At 50.4% G+C, this 19,357-nt stretch overlaps 1 protein-coding gene across 1 annotated transcript in view; it reads left to right on the top strand.

Annotated features, from left to right (window-relative positions):
* Window positions 1-862: 862 nt before the first annotated feature.
* NTSR1 (neurotensin receptor 1) overlaps window positions 863-19,357 on the top strand; it is a gene marked incomplete at both ends in the record, with an annotated part of 57,890 nt that continues 39,395 nt past the window's right edge. The window contains one exon of the mRNA XM_082007355.1: window positions 863-1,537. Within this exon, the coding sequence (XP_081863481.1) occupies window positions 863-1,537 (675 nt within the window). The remainder of the gene's footprint in view (window positions 1,538-19,357) is intronic.

Below are 19,357 nucleotides of genomic sequence, written 5' to 3'. Positions count from 1 at the left end.
GGACGGGGACCAAAGCAAAGCAGCTCGCTGCTGTCACTGCTGTGCCGTGGTGCTGAGGGTGCCCCGCACAGACCAGGGCAGAGGTGGGTGTTTTTAGATGTTTTTTCCCCCTCCTTTAAATTCATTTCTCCTAGCAGCAGCAGGTGGGTGAGTATTTGGGGACTAGTGAGACGTGCGGATGTCCAAGGGTGATGGAGCATCCCTGGTGCCTCTCCTCTCCCCGAGGTGGGGGGTGGCAGTGCTCAGACGCCCTTACCAGCCCGCAGCTCACAGTGCCTCTGTGCCTGACTTTGCAAGGGGTCGAGAAGGGGAACTGGGGGTCCCAACGCGGAGGGGCTCTGCAGCCCCGCCCGGGACGTGCTCCCTCCCTCCCCGGGCCCCAGTTCGTGATCCGAGCTGGGCTTGCCAAACCCCCCTCGGCGGCGGGGAGGGAGGAGGGGGCCGAACGGGGGGCCGTCCCCCGGGGCCGGGGGAGGCAGCGCGGACGGGGGTGCGGGAGGGGGGGGACACACACGTGTGTGTGTGTGAGAGTGTGTGTGTGAGAGTGTGCATGCAGGGAAGCTCCGGCCCTGCCAGGGCACATCTGGGCGCCAGGGAGCTGCAGGGAGGAGAGAGCCGGAGCTGCGGGCTGCTCACAGCCGAGGCTGCTCCGGGGAGGGGAGGTGTGTGTGTGTGTGTGTGTGTCTCGCACACGCACACGCACACGCACGGCAGCCCGGCAGCGGCAGGCGCCTCCTCCTCGCCGCATTAAAACGAGCCAAGTTTCCACGCCGAGGGCAGCGGCACGTCGGGGCGCGGCGGCGGGTCCGAGCGCGGTGCCGGGCGGTGCGGCAGCCCCGGCGGGGCCGGCCCGGCCCCGGAGATGCACGTGAACGCCACGGCCACGGCCACGGCCGTGCCGGGTGGCCCCCTCCGCCTCCACCCCAGCGGCTATGCCAACACCTCCAACCGCTCCGACCTGCTCCCCAAAGGGCCCGACGAGGAGGACCTGGACGTCAACACCGACATCTACTCCAAAGTTATGGTGACCGTCATCTACCTGGCCCTTTTCTTCGTGGGCACCGTGGGCAACTCCATCACGGCGTACACGCTGGTGCGCAAGAAGTCGCTGCAGAACCTGCAGAGCACGGTGCACTACCACCTGGCCAGCCTCGCCTTCTCCGACCTCCTCATCTTCCTCCTCTGCATGCCCATCGAGCTCTACAACTTCATCTGGGTCCACCACCCCTGGGCTTTCGGGGGGGCCGTCTGCAAGGGCTACTACTTCCTCCGGGACGCCTGCACCTACGCCACGGCGCTCAACATCGCCAGCCTCAGCGTGGAGCGCTACATGGCCATCTGCCACCCCTTCAAAGCCAAGAGCATCATGTCCCGCAGCCGCACCAAGAAGTTCATCAGCTGCATCTGGATCGCCTCCTTCCTCCTCGCCATCCCCATGATCTTCACCATGGGGGAGATCTACGGCAAGGACCAGAATCCCGACTCCCTCATCTGCACCACCATCGTGGACACCTCCACGCTGAAGACGGTCATCCAGGTGAGGACGGCGGCGGCCGGGCGCCCCGAGCAGCCGGCGCCGGCCAGCCCCGAGTGACCAAACTTTGCGGGGGCGGGCGGGGCAGGAGGGGGGGACCGGATCCGGGAGTGGGGGGTGTCCCGGGCAGCCCTGACGGGACGGACCGGCCCGGGCTGCGGGCAGGCGAGATTGGGGCGGGGGGTCGGCTCCGCTTGCTGTGCACTGTTCCGCCCCCCCTCCCGCCCCACAGCGCCGGGCTGAGACCCTGCACCGGCGTAAACCCCGCTCCGCCGTTAACCCGGGCCGGTGCGAGACCCCCGGAGCTCCAGCCCCCCGAGCCCACGCTGTCCCGCACCGGGAGCACCATGCCGGGGTCCTCGCTCTGCCCTCCATCCCCATCTCGGAGCGGGGATGCTCAGGTCCTCCCTAAAGGCAGCAGTTCATCGCCAGAAAACACACAAATCTCCACCCTTTCTCTGCATCTCCTTTCCTTCTGCTGGAAAGCGGCCAGCAAGACCGAAGGAAATAAAACCATCCCTCCCCCTCGCCCAGTTGCCTGGGTTGATCCAGAGCCCATTTCCTCTGTGTAGTGACAGATACTAATTTTAGAAAGTTTTGGGAACGAGGTGCAGCATAGGCATCCGAATTGCAACTGCACCTTCAAAGCCAGAAGCTGGTATTTTTGCTGGCTTGGGGAAATCCATAGCTGGTTTAACTAACGGACCCCTCCTGATTTCAGAAAGGCTTTGCTGGTCTCCACACACTGCTTAACCTAACACACCCATGCGTGGAAAGGATTTCAGCATCAACACTTGCTGCGCTCCAGTGCTCTGAGGGGTTGAGGCATTTGTTTACTGGAGCATTAGGCTTGAAAAATGTAAGAGATGTGGAAGGAGAAAAAGGCACCAATCTCCACGGTCCCCTCGCTGCCAGGCTCTCACGTGAGAGCTTCTCAGTCTTTTATTTTGAACATTAATTTCAGGTGGGTTTAAGCAGCAGCCAATTAGAATTTAAAACTGCATGTGTACTAAACAGATGCTCTCACAGTTAAAGGGAGGGAACTTAAATGGAAATGGATCCGAATCATGTCTCCCACTAAAAGCGGGCAAGGGCACGTGCAGTTAGATTTAAGCCCAGAGCCTGTAGATGTTTAGACACGTCTCTCCAAGTTTCCCCCTGCACTGCTCCAGTAAACCAAAACCCAGCCCCCCCAGAAGCACTGGATTCCCTCTGCATTGTGTCTTGATAGCTAACCTTCATCTCGAGATGGTGGGGGTTGTATTTCTCTTGTAGGTGCTTTGTAGATTTTGTCAGTGGCAGCCCAGCATACTTAACCCAAATTCTCTACTCTCTAAGGAGACGTGAGCCATCTGATTTGAGACCAGTGCACCTGAAATGCATTATTTCCAGTCATCTTCCTGTTAGGATTAAACTGATGCTCATTGTTACCATGATAGGGCTAAAAAGGGAGGATTATTTCCTAGCCACGTCTTCGGAGATTATAGTTTAAACAATTCTCTGCATATTTTACAGTCTTGCTGTTATTCAGGCTATACCTTATTCTGTTACCCGAGTAAGAGGTAGGCAGGAATGAATGCACAGTATGTGAAGTTCACCTGGGGGCTTTTCCTCATGCATTTTTTTTTAATTTCACTTGTGAATTAATTTCAGAGTAAAAAGAAGGCAGCAGCTGTTGCGGGGGGGGAACCCAAACCACCATACTGTTCCTTCTCAGGGGAGCTGGCTACAGAAGTTTAATGATAGGAAGGTCGTTTAATGGCTTCGCTCCGTTCCTCCGAGCACAGGGAAGCGGCACACGACGTGGTGCGGAGCCCTGGCCCGGGGAGGGCTCTGGAGTGAATAAGCAAAGCAGCTGCAAGTCAGGTTTGAAGTGCATTAATGGAAACCATTGCGCAGCGTGTGAGCAGGCATTCTCACGTGGTAAGCTGTGCGGAGACAAATAATGGAAGACCTGTGACAGAAAGGGCAGTGGTAATGTGGGAACGATGCGCAAAGGTCTTGTCGGTCAGAAATCTGGAGCCCTGGTCCTTCGCAGTGAATTCAAGCTGCTTTAGAGCAGGTCCTTGCATCTCTTTGCGTTCATTTGCTGACTTACAAATTAAGCAGAGCAATGCTGCACTTGCTTCAGCTGGCAAATCACTTGTAATAAATCACTCAACATATTTGACTCCTTTTCCTGTTTGGCAAACTGTATAAAGCAAATTGGGAATTTTTTTGGAAGCCATTAGTATTCCAAGAGGTTTTATTTGTTGACTGATTGAAAGCCAGGCCCAGAACAGAGCAATTGTAACGATTTATAGACCCGGAGCCCGGCGTGAGCTATGGTTCTGCTGGAACACTCCTCCCTGGACTGGAGCAAGCTTCCTGGGATGAATATTTGAGTGTATTAAATTAACATCTCTGATCTTGAAAAAGTTCCTCAGTATTTGCTTTGAATATTTAAGTTTTAATGGGCATTCCGGAGTGAAACTAGACTGTGTGTGAACAACCAGGTTTCCCTGTAACACTTAAAAAGAAAAGTAAGTAACTATTCAAACGACGCTCAGCATAGTTGATTCTTGCTCCTATTACTTAATTTGTACCACTTAAGCTCCACAACAACTGTAAGAAGCAATTGCTGATATTCTTCCAGTAATTACAGATTGTTCAGCGCAGCATGTAATGCATGAAGAGCAGTGAGTGAGATGTTTTGCAGGGTCTCACCATGTGTCACCACGATCAGTACGGCTGGGCACCGCTTATCTCACCTCATGCCATCGAGACGTAAGCTCTGTGTGGCCTCTGATACTTAATTCTTTAAAAGAGTACTATTTCCCAGCTTTGTTTATCACCATCCTTGCAGCTGCTTAAATCAGCCTGTGAATCTGGTTTATTATATATTCTTCACTGCCAAGCTTGCCTGTTACTTCTGTCAGTCAGGGACGTCTGGTTTGAATATTGGCATCAGCATGGGATCTGGTAGCAGGAATAAGTCCATTATAGCCACATTATTTAGGTCTAGTTAACACTTTAACTGGCAGACATCCTCTAAATCACACTGCAGCCAATTTTAGGATTTTTTTCCACATAGATTAAACACCCCTTAGAGCCATCCCCATACAAGTAGATTCATGTTTTCATGCCACTTCAGCTGGGAGAGGTTTTAAGAGCTGCTCATTGTGTCAGCAATAGGTAAGAAAGCTCCAGGGCAGAACGAGATGTCTCCTCTGTTCACTTGTGGGTCGGTGGGTTTGGCTTCTTCACAGCCTTGCTGTTGGCTCTGGGGCCAGCTCTCCCAAAACAGGACCCTGCTGAGCATCCCGTCCCACCAGGCGCTGCCCTGCGTGCCATTAACACCCTACACTCTCAGCCCTGTCTTTCAACAAGGACTTAATTTTAATGGCCAGATGGCTGTGCAAATAAATTTTCCCTTATTGCTTCTTGCTTTCTTACCTTCTTTTCTGGAGAGGTCCTTAGTGGACCTGGCGAAAGAGGGGAAGTTGGACGGAATACCTACAGTCCTGGTGCACCACCAGTCCCAGCACACAGCACCAGGCAACTCCTTAACCTAAAAGCCCAGAATTTTAATTGAGCCTGGATTGGGCACACGTGCGAGGGGAGCCGGGGTGTGGGCAGCTCTCTGCTACCCTGTACCACGGGATTGAGAGCAGTGTGTTGTCCCGCTGGCACGGCACGGTCTTGTGCTCCCATGGCTCTGCTGCACGATGTCCCCTAAGTTGTGGCAAGTGCCTGGGCAGATAGCGTCTGACCCACGCTAATGCTTTATTTGCGGGGACAGCTGGCGTGAACCCATTTATTAAAACACATGGCGGCAGGCCCTGAGCCTCCATAAACTCTCACAGCTCCCGCAGCTCCACGTTGCTCATTTGATAGGGCAACTTCTCGGGAAGCGCACCGGGAACCGCTCTGGACCTCCTCACCGGTTTGGGCGGACAGCTGGCCGGTTCTGCTCTGCATCAGCCCACCCTTGCGCGGCTGCAGCTCGCCTATCCCTCCAGAGCCCTTGTTTATTATGTTTTAGGAAGTCTGCTCATAATTCAGATGATTTGTAGAGTAAACAACTCTGCACGTGAAACAACCGCTTGCCCGCGGAGGTCCTCTGCTCTATTTCTTCTTATGTTTCTTCTTGCGATGCCTTTGAAAGAATGTGCCAAAGAGTCTCAGGTCTGAAGGGGATGGGAGGGAAGGACCAGGGTGTGGAGCTGGGAGATGCAAGGTGCAGCCTGGCCTCTCAGCATCCATTACCACGCTCTCTACACGCTCTTCCAAGGACATCTATTCAATTCCCGTTTGTCTGAGAGGCCCAGAAAGTTATTAATTCCATGCACAATATTGCAAACCCTCCCTTAGACTTTCCTCTGGTGAGGAGTGCCTCGGCGAGGTGGTGCGACAAGCTTTCTGCAGCAGCGGCACACGGGCAGTGCCACGGGCGGCAGGGCATTGCCCACCAGCAGATCTGTGGTGCCATGTAAGTAAACAAGGCAAGCATCATTTTGTAGTGCACGAAAATAGCAACCCATAAAACCCAATGGCTGAATCCTCTCCAGGTTTGCTGGCAAAGCATATCCAGGATTAGTCAACGGCTTCAGTTCAGGAATCCTGCGTTTATAGTGATGTTGACTGGAGGGATTGAAGTTGGTTTCTTTTCCTTAGGTCACAGCCAAATTCCTGCTACGGCTTTGAATAACAGTACTGCTTTAAATCATTCCCTACAGCTCCATGCAGTGATAAACCCACCCGTTGGGCCTGGCTGATAAAACTATTTTGGCTACACACACACAGGATCTCTGCCCACCAGAGAAGCCCACGCGTGGGTGCTGCTAACCCCTCCAACAAGTCAGCACCTTTGAGGCAGGACTGTGTCCCACAAAAGGTGTCCCGTCAGGTCACGGTGCTGCCAGCCCCTCGGGTAGACAAGCAAAGGAAGGTGTTGATGTTTAAGTGTGTCCGGATCCATCCCCACAGTGGTGGAGAGAGACACCCCCCCAGTGGGGATGCCCATCTGTGGTGGCCTGAGCATCCCTAAAAAGCTGGCTTTTCTCCACAGACTCTGCGGAGAACCCAGGGCTTTAATTCAGCATATGCATGATGACAGCCCAGCTTGCCTAATCCCAGCCTGTTTATACTGTGGTCCGTCTTGCAGCTAGATCTAAATTAAATAAGCTCTTGTGTTCATTGCTTTATATAACCACTTGGTCTGCTGTGTTTTGCCAGTTCTTACATAATTTCTTCACTTTTTTTTTCCCCCAATTGATTTTAATTCACTTGATTTCTTTTTCCCTCCCCCTTCCCAAGATGTCAGCTGGAGGGATAATAAAAGAACAAGGAAATGTGTCCGATCAGTTTAGCTCTTAGGGTTTCCTCTTAACAGCAATTTGTAAAGGCGGAAGAGACGAAGGTAATCTAGTGGTTCCTCTTCCCAGAGAAAAAAAAAACAAACCAAAACAAAACCTGCAGCCACCTTTAATCTTCTTCCAGATCGTTTAAAACAGCTATCTAATTGTCTTCTCCCTACTTCCCCCCTCCTTTCCCTTAAGGGCTTTTACTGTCGTCTCTGCGCAGCATCTGCTTGAGGCTCGCGGACGGCACTTTCGCTTCCCGACGCTTAGAAACGCGTCTGCGTCCTGCCCGAGGCGCGTGATGGGCGGCATCCCACCACGGGACGCGCGGGGGCAGAACGGGCTTTGGGCTTCGCCGGTGCCACCCTCGCGTTTTCCCTGCTGCGAAGTTACCCCTTGCCGAAGGGCGCGGGACGGCGGGTGAGCAGCGGTACCTGGGGCGCGTGGTGGGGTCCAGAGCTGACAAGGTGGGAAAGTCTGGGTGTTGCGGCCATCTAGCCCTAAAGCAGATACCATTAGACACCAACCCCATGGCCCCAGTGCTGACACCCCTCCTTTCCCTCGCCTTAAGCGGTTGAAGCTGAGCTGTTACATTCCCAATCTGTCTGGCGGCTCTCTGGAAGAAGCCACTTGCATCGTGTGGAGCTGGAGATGCTTCCAATGCGCATCCGCCCGTACCTCCATACCCTGTGTCCCTCTCAGAGGGGAGCCAGCACCCTCAGTCTGGCACGGTAGAGAAAAGCAGATTATAAATTCTGAGCTTTCTTAGCCTTTTCCCTACTTCTATGCACACGCGAGCATCCTGCAGTTGCTTTTCTGGTGTCACCATCTGAGACCAGTCCAGTCTCAGCTCCTGGCCCCCATCACCCTCTGCAAGAACACGTCCAAGCAGGGGACCTGGGTGAGCCGGTCTCCAGGTTTCATGAAGAGCTGCCCTTCCCCAGGTGACAAATTTTTCTGCCTTTATTATGGAGTTTGAGTTGATATTTTTTAGATTCCCTTACAAAATGGCATCCTTGCTAGTCCCAGAGCTCTTTGAAATGCAAGCCGAGAGCGCTTTGCATCAGAGTTAATGCTGGTCCGGCAGCACGATGGCTGGTGGCCCGGGCTGAATAGCTCTGTTCTGTAATTTTGTGTGAGGGAGTGATCACTTAGAAAGGTTTGGGGGTTTTTCCCTTAAATGAAGCTCTCGGGAGAGAGGGCCAGCTAACTCATCATGTTCCAACAGCATCAGCCCCCACGTCTTGTCTTTCATGGATGCCATTTCTTCTATTCAATTTCAAAACATCTTAGGTGCGGGATTAAAAAAAAAAGCTGATGATAAATCAGTTGAGCTGATGAGTTATTCAGGAAACAAGTGCTTGGGGCTGGTTTAGAAAAGGTGATGGTGATGGAGTATTAACCCTGTCTGGATAGCAGAAATTTCTGAGCTGCTGGTTCCTTCCCAGTATTTTCCTGCATTCAAAGTATCTGTTGTAAAGTTTTCCACGGATGGGAGGGAAACAGTGGTGAGACAATATTATATCCCTATATCCAAGTGCTCTCCTGGTGCATCTGTGCATGGCAGTCCATGCTCCTCCGCCCTCCCGGGTACCAGAAGCCTGTGGCTCCCCGCTGCTCCTGCTGGGACAGAGGATGCTGCGGGACAGGGCTGCACCTCGGGGGAGTGCTGCTCTCGGCCTTGGCCTTCGGAGAAGGTACGTCTGACGGGCCGGAGGAGCTGGTCTCCCACACGTGGTTGGAGCATGTGAGATTTGCTTCTCGTCTCCCGTGGCTTTTTTGCGTCAATAATTCTCAGTGCAGAGTGCACTGCCGGGCACGGCTTCATGGGGGCTCTTTTTCTCCCAGGGAAAAAAAGTAATAGAATGGACAAGGTTTTTTTAGCTGAACTTTTTTTGAGAGAGAAAGTTCAATGAGATTTATTTGAAGCTTTTAAGCTCTCAGGGACTAGAGACAATTGTCAGTTGAAGACAGAAATCAAGGAGATGAGATTTTACTAGTGGAAATGGAAAAAAATAAAGGAAAACAATGTAAACTTTCACAAAGTCTTCAGTATCTGAAAGGGAGGAAAAAGTACCTTTTTTATGCAAAGTGCTCATGAAAAACCTGGGAGTACCTCTAAACTATAAAGCCACACACAGAGCGAAAAGCATATTCAGTACCAGTAAATCAGAGAGGCACTGGAGTGACAGCTAAGCCGGAGGACGTGCCCTGGGTTTGGTGGCATTTGTCGTGGCCGTGTCGCCGGCTCAGCAGCCCCTCGCCGTCCTCGCGGGCAGCCTCCAGGCCCACCGGCTCCCCGCCATGACTGGCACCCAACCTGCGGATTTACATCTCCTCAGATGCTGAACCCTGTGCAGTAAGTCTCCCTTTATAAAACCTCCCAGGTGTCTCTTTGCCAAGCAAATTCCTAAATACACAAAGGAGGAACAGGCAGCCCAGACAAGACCAGGTATATAGCCTGATTTCAGCAACATTTTCCCTTCTCTTTGCAAATACCCTCTCCGTACTTTCCTGCCATTTATTACTCCCTCTAGGTAATGAATTTAGGGCCACTGCTGTTAGAACCAACTTGCACTCTTGAGGCAAATGGTTTCCCTTGCCTCAAGAGGTCTGTTCCTCCTCCAGAGGAAAGGAAGATTAGCAAACACTCCCTTAGCATGTGCTATGCCCATCAAGACACTCCTGGGATCCTGGAAGCTGTCTGAGGACCTTCATTTCAGGGGGTCAGGGTGGATCTGGTTTAATATTTCCATGCCTTCCCACTTGCTGAATGACCCCAGGAGAAATCACACTTCAGTGCAACACTTTGGATGTGCCAACAAGCCCTGCCTCCCGCCCACACCAGGTGTGTTTGGAACTGTCATGTGTTAAAATATCATAAGTCATCCAGGTGCTGTTTCTTTGGGGTCAGTGAAAACCTGCTGTCCCTTTGCCTGGAGCGCTTGCCCGACTTTTGGAGCCTGCAGGATGGCTTCCATTGCAAGAGAAAGGGCTAACACGAGGTTGCCTTCTCTGATAGACACTGGCTTACAGAGCCAAGGCACAGACCTCTGTTTTCTGAGCAGGCAGTGGGACTCCAGGAGAAAGTTACAGTGTTTTCTCTGGTTTCTGACATGCAATGGATGTGCTGGTTGCCTTCTCTTCCTGGGCAACGCAACCCTGCCTGACGGGTCCTCTCCTGCCCTTGCAGGCTCAGCCTGACGGATGCTCACCCGCTGCTGCTCAAGGCTTTGCATGGTGTCTAGCAGCAGGAGAAGCAACCTCATCCCTTAACCACCTGATTTTCTTCCTCCTTTAACCTTGAAGAAGGGGGTCTACCAACTTATCAGCTTCACCCAGACCTGTGGAGCAAAGACCTGCTGCCTTATCAGCTATGAATGCTTTGATGCAGAATGGCATTTAGCTCAGCAGACCCCCACTTTTGATCAGGACTCCAAGGAGCTAATTAATACAGTCATTGCAATGCCACATCCTATTAATCGTAGCATAATCAAGAGCAATGCAGGTCTGCAGTGCTGAACTGAATAAATGTGGTCTCAGTACTTGGTAGGACTGTCATATCACCTTGTTCCCTTGGAGAACTTGTTTAATAAATCCATAACTGTTTGAGTATGTTCAATACCAAATTAACCTGCTTTCCCCTCCTATTCTATGATTTTTTCAAAACCATCTTATAAAAATGCAGCTCACACAGCCACTGGGAACGTTTAGCTCATTTGCTCACATCACTCTGTCGATTCCTCCTGCAAAGACCTTACGTTTTATCCTCACGGGGATAATTTATGCATTTTAATATACTCATTTCATTCAAAGGAGAAACTCACAGGATTGAGTTTCCCTCCTCAAAGCTCACATTTCATTTTTTTGTCACTGTCAGTCATGGGCTTATGACACTGTCATATCTGCTTGTCCTTAACTCCAAGTGTGTGAAGTGTGATAAAGCACTGTAGGAGGAAGAGAAAATATAGGTTCAGGCTAATGAATAGATATTTGACCTCAAGGTACAATGATGGGGTGGTGTGTATGCCCCAAACACTTAATATATTGACTGCAGTCACTAACCCGAGGGACAAACTCTGCCCTGGGCTTGGTCTTCTTCACACCACTTTGGCAGCTGGCAGGTGCTTCCTGGCCAGCACAGGAGAGCTGAGGGATGGAAAATCCCTTGAAAGGGCAAACAAATATGCAGGAATTTGCTCAGAAAGCATATCACAGTGCAGCAGCCCAGCGGGGCAGGGCATACGGCCAGGCTGGCAGGCCTGGTCCAGCCTGGAGACCAAGCCGTGCCGGGAAACAAATCCGGTAATACCTGAAGCTCCAAGAGGCGGCGAGGAGCTGTGGCAGAGAAAGGCACTGGAGAAAACCAGCAATAGAGTACCCGATAAGCTCACTGCCCCTTTGGGATATGCTTTTTTTTCTCCTTTGAAAGTCCAGTTGAATTTTCTTGGCTCTTGTCCTCAGCAGTACAAGAGGAGGAACAGGTACAGCTTTATGCCTGCACAATAGTCGTGAAGAAAACCCGTAAGTAGAGCACGGGGAGGGGGAGAGGAAAGCAAAAGGATTGGGGTTTGTGGCTTTGTAGCAGGTTGCTTAAAAATAAGCTCGCAGGGTCTGAAAGCTGCTCAGGGAGTTAGCTACGGATTAGCGTGCTGGGCAGCACCAGGCAGTCAGGAGGGCACGGAAATGTGGTGTGACGTTGCATTGATCGTGCACCTTCCTCCAAATATTTGTGGTCTAATTTGTGTCCGGGTGTGGAGGGACATTTCACGTCCATGCTGCCACGCTGTTCTCTGCCACAGGTAGCACGACTATTCCCGGTGGCTATTACCAAATCTGAAGCAAACCAGAACAACCCCAAGCCCTTCTGTCCTGTGCTCGGCTCAAGATGGTCATTCCCACCCTGCCCTCCTCCAGCCCAGGTTCCAAATGAGGTGACATCCTCCCACACCACGGAGCAAGGGGACCAGCACAACTCCCATTTCTTAATAGTTTTCAAACTGTCTGACTGTATAAAAATCACAGTGCTGGCAGCTGTGCTGCTGTGGCAAGGTTCGCAGGGAGCACAGCATTTCTCAGGGTGATGGGTACGTGTTTCCCAGGACCGAAGCCTCAACTCTCACTGCCCAAAATCTCCTCCTGAATTTGGGCCGCTGACGGCCGAGGGGTCAGGTGGAAAGCAGGAGCAGTTTGTGTTGCACGAGCCCAGCCTGTCTTCTTTTTTTCCTTATTGCCAGGAGAGCAATGCCGACTCTGTTGCTATAATTAAGTTGTTTATATATCAAATGAAAAGACCGATGCACTTGAGGTATTTTGCTGAACCTCAGCTACAGCAAACCTTACTCTATTCTGCCCAAACAAAAGTATCCACAATACAGCGAGCACTGCTAGAGTTTGGGCTGACACTACAAACCACACTAAGGGGGTTAATTGCCCCCCCCCCCCCCCCCAATTAGTTTCTCGGGGCACCAGTGATGGAACTTGCCACTACCATTTCCTCCAGCAAGTCAGGCAGCCGACCAAATCTGTGCAGTCCACTGTTAACAGCTCTCATGCTTGAGCCTGCAGTCAACAGTGGGACAGTGTTTGGCTTAAATACAGCCTTTGATTTATTTATAACTGCATATCCAGCACTCGGTATCATATTTAATGCAAACAACATTCAAGTTAAATCCCCACTGAGAGGCACATTATGAAGATTAACAGCCTGGCTTTTCTATTACTCTGGTTTATACGATGCTGATTTGTGCTTGGTGCTTTATAGGCAAGTGTTAAGAATATTTGAATCAAGAAATCTATATCTAAGACTGCCATTTTGCAAAAATCAGTGCCTGAAAGCCTGCTTGTGGTTCCACAGCCAAAGGAAAGGTCTGGAGACATAAAAACTTCTGGGAAATGCTGACATCCAGGTAGGAAAGAACCTCAAAAGGTAACTTCCACTGGTCAGGCAGTAAACCATCTGTGAGGGTTTTATTTCTTTTAATTATATAGCCCACTTTTCTTTTAAACACGCTGTCAGGAAAATTAATCTCACCAAGTTTAAGATGACAGTGAACATATTCTCATGCCCTGCAATTATCTAGAGCTGTTTTATTCCTTTGTATCTTTGTGTGATGAATTTGTCAGGTGTAATACTGTGGGCTCAGCATCTCATTATGAACTTTATTAGCATGTTTGTGCCTGATTTCTGTCTGGGTCCTTCTCTGTCCCTCCCACCCTCTGGAGAACTGAACACTCTGCCCAGGTATCGTGGTTTAACCCCACTGGCACCTACGCCCCACGCAGCCGCTCACTCACTCCCCCTGGGTGGGATGGGGAGAGAATCGGAAGGGTAAAAGTGAGAAAACTCATGGGTTGAGATAAAGACAGTTTCATAGGGAAAGCAAAAGCCGTACGCACAAGCAGAGCAAAGCAAAGAATTCATTCACCCGTTCCCATGGGCAGGCAGGGGTTCAGCCATCTCCAGGAGAGCAGGGCTCCATCACGCGTAATGGTTTCTTGTGAAGACAAAACACCACAACACCAAACATGCCCTTCTTCCTTCTTCTTCCCCAGCTTTATATGCCGAGCATGACGTCATAAGGTCAGTTGGGGTCAACTGTCCCGGCTGTGTCCCCTCCCAGCTTCTTGTGCACTCCAGTCTACCCACTGGTGGGGTGGTGTGAGGAGCAGAAAAGGCCTTGACTCTGTGTAAGCACTGCTCAGCAGTAACGAAAACATCCCTGTGTTATCAACACCGTCTTCAGCACCAATCCAGAACATAGCTCCATACTAGCTACTATGAAGAAAATTAACTCTACCCCAGCCAAACCCAGCACACCAGGTCACTGCCCAAGTTCACTTTTCACGGAGGAGAAACGTGACCATCACATTGTGCAATGTGGCCAAACCCATTAGAGTTGCCAGGACAGGAATCAGTCTTGTTTTGCTTTTCACCGTGGATCAAGCTCGCACTCCAGCCCTGCAGAGAAGCTGCTTTGGGCTCCACCACCCTGAATAATGCAAAGGGGCTTTTGCAGGATGTTGGCTCTGCGACTTGTGTTGAGACTTGTTTTGGCATCTGCTCTGCGGATTGACATCGAGGTGCAGCTTCTGAGATACGTAAAGGAAAGACACAAAGCTCGGGGTTTGACCTGCTCCTTGGCTATTGCAGGCAGGGGTGTTAGAGAAGAGCAGGCTGCCCTGCAGCTAAACAGCCATGGCTGTGTATATTGGGAGCCCAAGCGTCCGGCCCTGTACACTTGGTCTTGCACAAACAGCGTTAAAGTGTGGTACCATGTGCCGAAGAGCTCACAGTCTGATCACTGGCACGATGCCACTCATTCCACGTGGCATTGTTCAGATACCGGCTCTGTCACTTGTTGCTCCCTAGAAGAGGAGAACAACCTTCCCCTCTCCCTTTCTCTAAGAGGGATCATGCAAAGATGAGACCTTGTAAAGGCAGCTATTGCCCGAGGGCAGCATTAGGGTATCAGAAGGGAATAACCAGCCCAGCTCTAACTGGAGACAGGTCAATGCAATGGCAGCATGGCCAGAAACACTGTCTGATCTGCTGCTTACCTTCCAAGAGCATCCTGGAGCCAAGCAAATACAATTAATTCTTTAGTGTCTAGTGAGCAAGGGGTTTCGTTTGAAGGTAGAGCACGAGCAGCTACAATAGCCATTTTTCTGAGGGTCAAAGAAAATGGCAGAAATTTGTTAGACCTTCTAGCTCACCAATAAATGCGCTTTGCTTAGCAAGGGCAGCAAGAATTTCCGGCAAGAGCTCCGTTATGGATGCCTTTTGGTTCATCACCAAGCCAGAGTACAAGGGCCTCGCTGACATCGAGTCTCAGGGCAGTGCTTCCAGTGAAAACAAAACCACGGTTAATCCAAAGAAATGGGACTTTTAAAAGGGGCCAGGGCAGAGAGGTGGTAATAACTACCAAACACAACGAGGCCATGGCTCCCAGCACCCAGCTGCCCAAGCTCAACTCCCAACCACAACCCCACCCCATTTGCCTGCACCCTCCCAAATCCCACCAGGTCCTATCGACGCTTCCCACGGTCTTGCTCTGTTTCACCAAGGCTTCAGCTTGCTGCAGTCCCTTAGCAACCTGTTCTTCAAATTCGCCCTCTCGAGGGTGGCTCCCCACAGCGTTGGGGAAGGCCGGTGGCTAAGGGGTGCTGGCAGCAAGACGGGTATTTCAGGTTACAAGCTTTAGGGTAGAGTAGCTGAGCTGTGTCGGAGGAGCTGCTCCACTCCTTTGTAGGAAGGAACAGGCATCCACTTCGCTAGTGATATTAATGCTCGGGGTCCTCTAGGAAAAGAGAGGGAAGATGAAGCATGGCAGGAGCAATTTATTTCAAGACTGAGATGCCACGTGCATTGCTGCTTGCCAGCTCCGTCTCTTCCAGCAAATGAGGTCTCCCACCCCCGTCACTCCCTGCCTAGCCCGAGTTCCTCTAAAAAGGCTGAGATTGCCATGAGCTGCAGGGAGTGGCTGTATCACAGGGCGATGATGCAGGTCTTCCACTTTCCTGAATGCTTCTTTTTTCCCTTTTCTCCCCCTTTTATCAATGGAGACGTTTCAGGAAATGCTACTACATATATAGTGACGTTACAGTCAGAAATAAAGCTGGCTTGTGTCTCCGTTACTTCGAAACAAACGTGTTTGGGAAAGGGAAAATTGCAGGGCATGCTCTAGAGGTTTTCTCCTATCATGTAGTGCTGTGCTAAATTCCATCCCTTAAATATCGCCCAGGCAAAAATTGCTTTTAATGGCTCCCAGGGGCTGCTCCCCTCATTGTGAGGTTATGTCTCCTTGCTCTTGCACAAAACAAGTTCAAATGGTGTTTCTGTTTCCTGCTCTGAAGGTTGCTAGTTTCTTCCCCGTAAAATAACAGAAAACTTTGTTAAACTCATCAAGTATTTAGGGAAAATGTAATTTACTCAGTTTCAATTAAAACAAAAAAACCTAAAGCAATAAAAAACCCACTGGCAGCCTGTAAAAAGTTGAAGCAGAGAGACAAGGGCAGAAACAGGGTAAGAAATGACAGTTTTATATATCTCCTGCTGGGTAGTGATAGAAGAGGCCTCTGTGCCTGCAGAACAAAACTGGTTTTCTTTTAAAGCAACTATTGACTCAAACTCTACAACTGCAGCTGTAGCTTTGCACAGAAGCCGTACGCCAACAAACAGACCGACTCCCTCGCATCTGCTCGCCCCCGCTCAGCCGCTGCCCCTGCCTCCGAGCCGAGCTCGGCTCTTTTCACAAAGACAGGGACCATTCTCCCTTGCTGACGTAAAGCAGAGATGTGCCTTCAAATTCAGAAAAAAAAAAACAAACCAAAAACATTTCAGGTGATTTTTCACTAATGCCAGGAGAAGGGGTGGGTTTGGGTGATTTGTGTGGCTTTTCCTATTTCCCAGTTTTACGGGGCTGGACCAGCGTGGCTGTGATGGGTGGCTTTTAAAGCTGGGGCTGAGTCTGGCAGGTGCGGTCCCTGATTTTCCGTGCAGATTTGCAGTCACACCTTCCTGAGCAATGCAGATGGCAGAGAGCAGCCTGCTTTTAAGGCTGTGCTTATCGATCTGGCTGCGGAGATTATTTTGACTTGTGCCCTGTGGGTACTGTTGATAGAAAATTGAAGCGCAGTTGAAAATTTCCTGGGCATTAATTCCTTTTCAGCAGTGGGCTTCCTTTCCTCTCTGGGGAGGTGGTCTACACCCCAGTGCCTTACACTACAGGAAAACCTTAATACTTAGCAGATTTCCCTCTACTTCTGTCCCACGAATCTCACACAAGCACGTTTGCAAAACTTGCCCGAGCCGCGTGGAGCCGTTACACCGGCGGGCTGGCTGCTCCCCTTCAGAGCCAGCATCCCCTCCGGAGCGGTGCTGCTCTTCCGCCGGGAGCCGGCTCGTGTCGGGGGCCTGTCAGGTCAGCGTCTCGGCAGCGGGGAAACCGCTCAGGTGCAGAATGGGTCTTTCTGCCTGGCTGCCTCCACTTAAAAACAGACACCGGTCCCAAACGCGGGTGCGGTGCTGCGGCGGGGCGAAGCTGGTTCCCTTCCTCGGAGCTGGGCGAGCCCCGTGCCTGCAGCACCAGCCCTGTACCAGCTTTGCCAAGTTGCTTTTATTGTGCGCGTGTGTTACACCGACGCATCCGCTGGCGTAAATCATGGGCACGCGGCGAATGGACAGGGAGGTCCCTGGGAATCCCCCAGGAACGGGGTTGGCGATCAAAGACCTCTTCACCGGTGGTGAAGGGCTGTGCCCAGTGTCCTGGAAGGCTGGTGGGGAGAAAAGCCCCCAACCCTTTCTGGGAATGAACGTGATGAAAGTTGTTACCAGCAAACATCAAAGAAGAAGCCATGAAAAATTACTTCCCGGGCCGGGACGGTGGTTGTTTTGACAGAGTTTTCATACCTTCCGTTGATATTCCGTTGAAGCTTTGCTGGAGATAAGCGATCCCATAGAAAACAGGGATTTTGTGTCCAGTCACCAAGAGCGAACTGCAAAGCCTGCTGAGGAAAGCAGAGTTATTATCCAGGGAGACAAGAAACTCAGCTGAAAATAAGCATGGCTTTTTTGTTTATAATTCTCACCGTGACTTGTCAGAAATCTGGCTCCAGCCAAGCTGATCAGGCTGGAAATGGGGCAAATCAGCGGTGAAATGGGCACTGGTCACCCCTAAGAAACCAGCTTGTTCCAAGACTTACTGTTGTCGTTTTATCCCAAATCCAAAACACAGCGCTATAGCAGCTATGAGGAAGAAAATTAACTCTATCCCAGCCAAAACCAGGACACTCACAAAATGCTTCCAGCTTCTCCTTCTGCTCACAATGTAGCGTTCAACAAAAATGGGATGTTTTTTAGGAGCACATGGTTAAGGCAATAATGCAGATATGAAGCGAGGCTGCTGCCCTGCCTGCCTCTCCCAGCTGTTGGGTAGTTTTGTGTTTAAATTGTTTTAAGGAGAATGAGACAAGCTTGCCTGGAGCACCAGCATCAATCCCATATCAAAACCAGACTGATTAAATAAACAGAGATTTCCCTGTTATTAGTGCTGTTTAGATAGCTTTGAAATGCTTATTATTCAAAGTAAATTAATTACATAACTTTTTTCCTTATTTTTGGCTCAAGAAGGAGTCAGTGAATTTCCTTTTTCAGAGCAGAACATTTGTGCTTTTTTACCATGATTCAGGGAACAGTTTTGTACTTTGAAACCAGTGCGTGGATGATTCACGGTGACACATTTTGTGTTGGCAACTGGCCTCGCCTCAAAAGCCTCCATACGCCATGTGGTCCGGGCTGTGCCTCTCCAAAATTTGGGCTTGTAGCTGCAGTGACCCTGGGGGAACCAGCTGCAAAGGGATTGGTCCCTAGACCACACCAGAGTGCAAGTTAGCATCAGAGCTGACTAGGGCAGTCTTTCATTACCTTTTTTAGTTAGAGTACATCCTTATATTTGTATAAAGTTTAATGGGACACTTTAAATCCAGTTTTTCCTTTCTTTTTTTCTTTTTTCCTTTTTCCCTTTTCTCTTTTTTCTTTTTCCTTTTTTCCTTTTTTCTTTTTTCTTTTTTCTTTTTTTCTCTTTTCTTTTTTTCCTTTTTTCTTTTTTCTTTTTTTTCTTTTTTTCTTTTTTTTCTTTTTTTTTCTTCCCCCCCCTTCATACCTGCAGTAACTTCAGCCCTGGGCAGTGATGAGGGTGACCATCTCTGAGCCCTGGGAGCCCGCTGCTGCTCTCCGGCCTCCTCCCCATTCCCTGGCCAGGGACATGAGCCACACTGGCAACATGACCCAGCTCCTCTTTTCATCACCGTGGTTCCGTGTCAGCCTGCGCTCCTGCAGATTTGCATCACGGTTTATGTCCTGTAACACTTTGTCTGGGCATTGTCTGGTTTGGAGCTGTGGGGCTTTTTTTTTTCTTCTTTTTTAATGCAAGACAGGTAGCGTGGCAGGAAGGGTGGGAGCGTGGGCTGGGTTCGCTCCCCAGAAGGCTGTCCTTGCTGCAGTGGAAGGAAAGTCATTTCCCACTCTAGTTGTTCCTGGTTTCTATTAAGTAAGTGAGAAGAGACACAGAGTGCAAAAAGTGTTGTGGAAACTGTGCTGTTTAACTCTCCTTTTAGTGCGTTATCTATCAAAGTAATTACATGTGGCTCAGGAACCTCAGGCTGCTGCAACAATATCATTCTCTTGCAGCTTTCCTATTTCCATCTAATTAAAACGTTATTGTTTCATTCGTGTTTGTTAGTTTGAATTTTAAATAAGGAGATAGGGACAGAGTGGCTGATCAGTAACTTATTCTCCGCGTGGGTAAAGATAAGCATTAATCACCGTCTCATACTCATGCTTTCTCTTTCCTTATGTATCTCAGACATCAAATTGCAAATAAAGGGGAGGAAAGCCTGTGTCTGGATGACGCTTGATACGCTTCCTCCGTCGGGCCGCAGGGAGGGACGGCGACATGCCCTTGCTGGCCGCTGGGGTAGC

Source organism: Phaethon aethereus (genome assembly GCF_964289735.1).
Source record: "Phaethon aethereus genome assembly, chromosome: 16".
In the NCBI taxonomy this organism is placed as follows: Eukaryota; Metazoa; Chordata; class Aves; order Phaethontiformes; family Phaethontidae; genus Phaethon; species Phaethon aethereus.
Note: the sequence above shows the minus strand (reverse complement) of the source record. Positions and strands in the feature narration are given on the sequence as shown.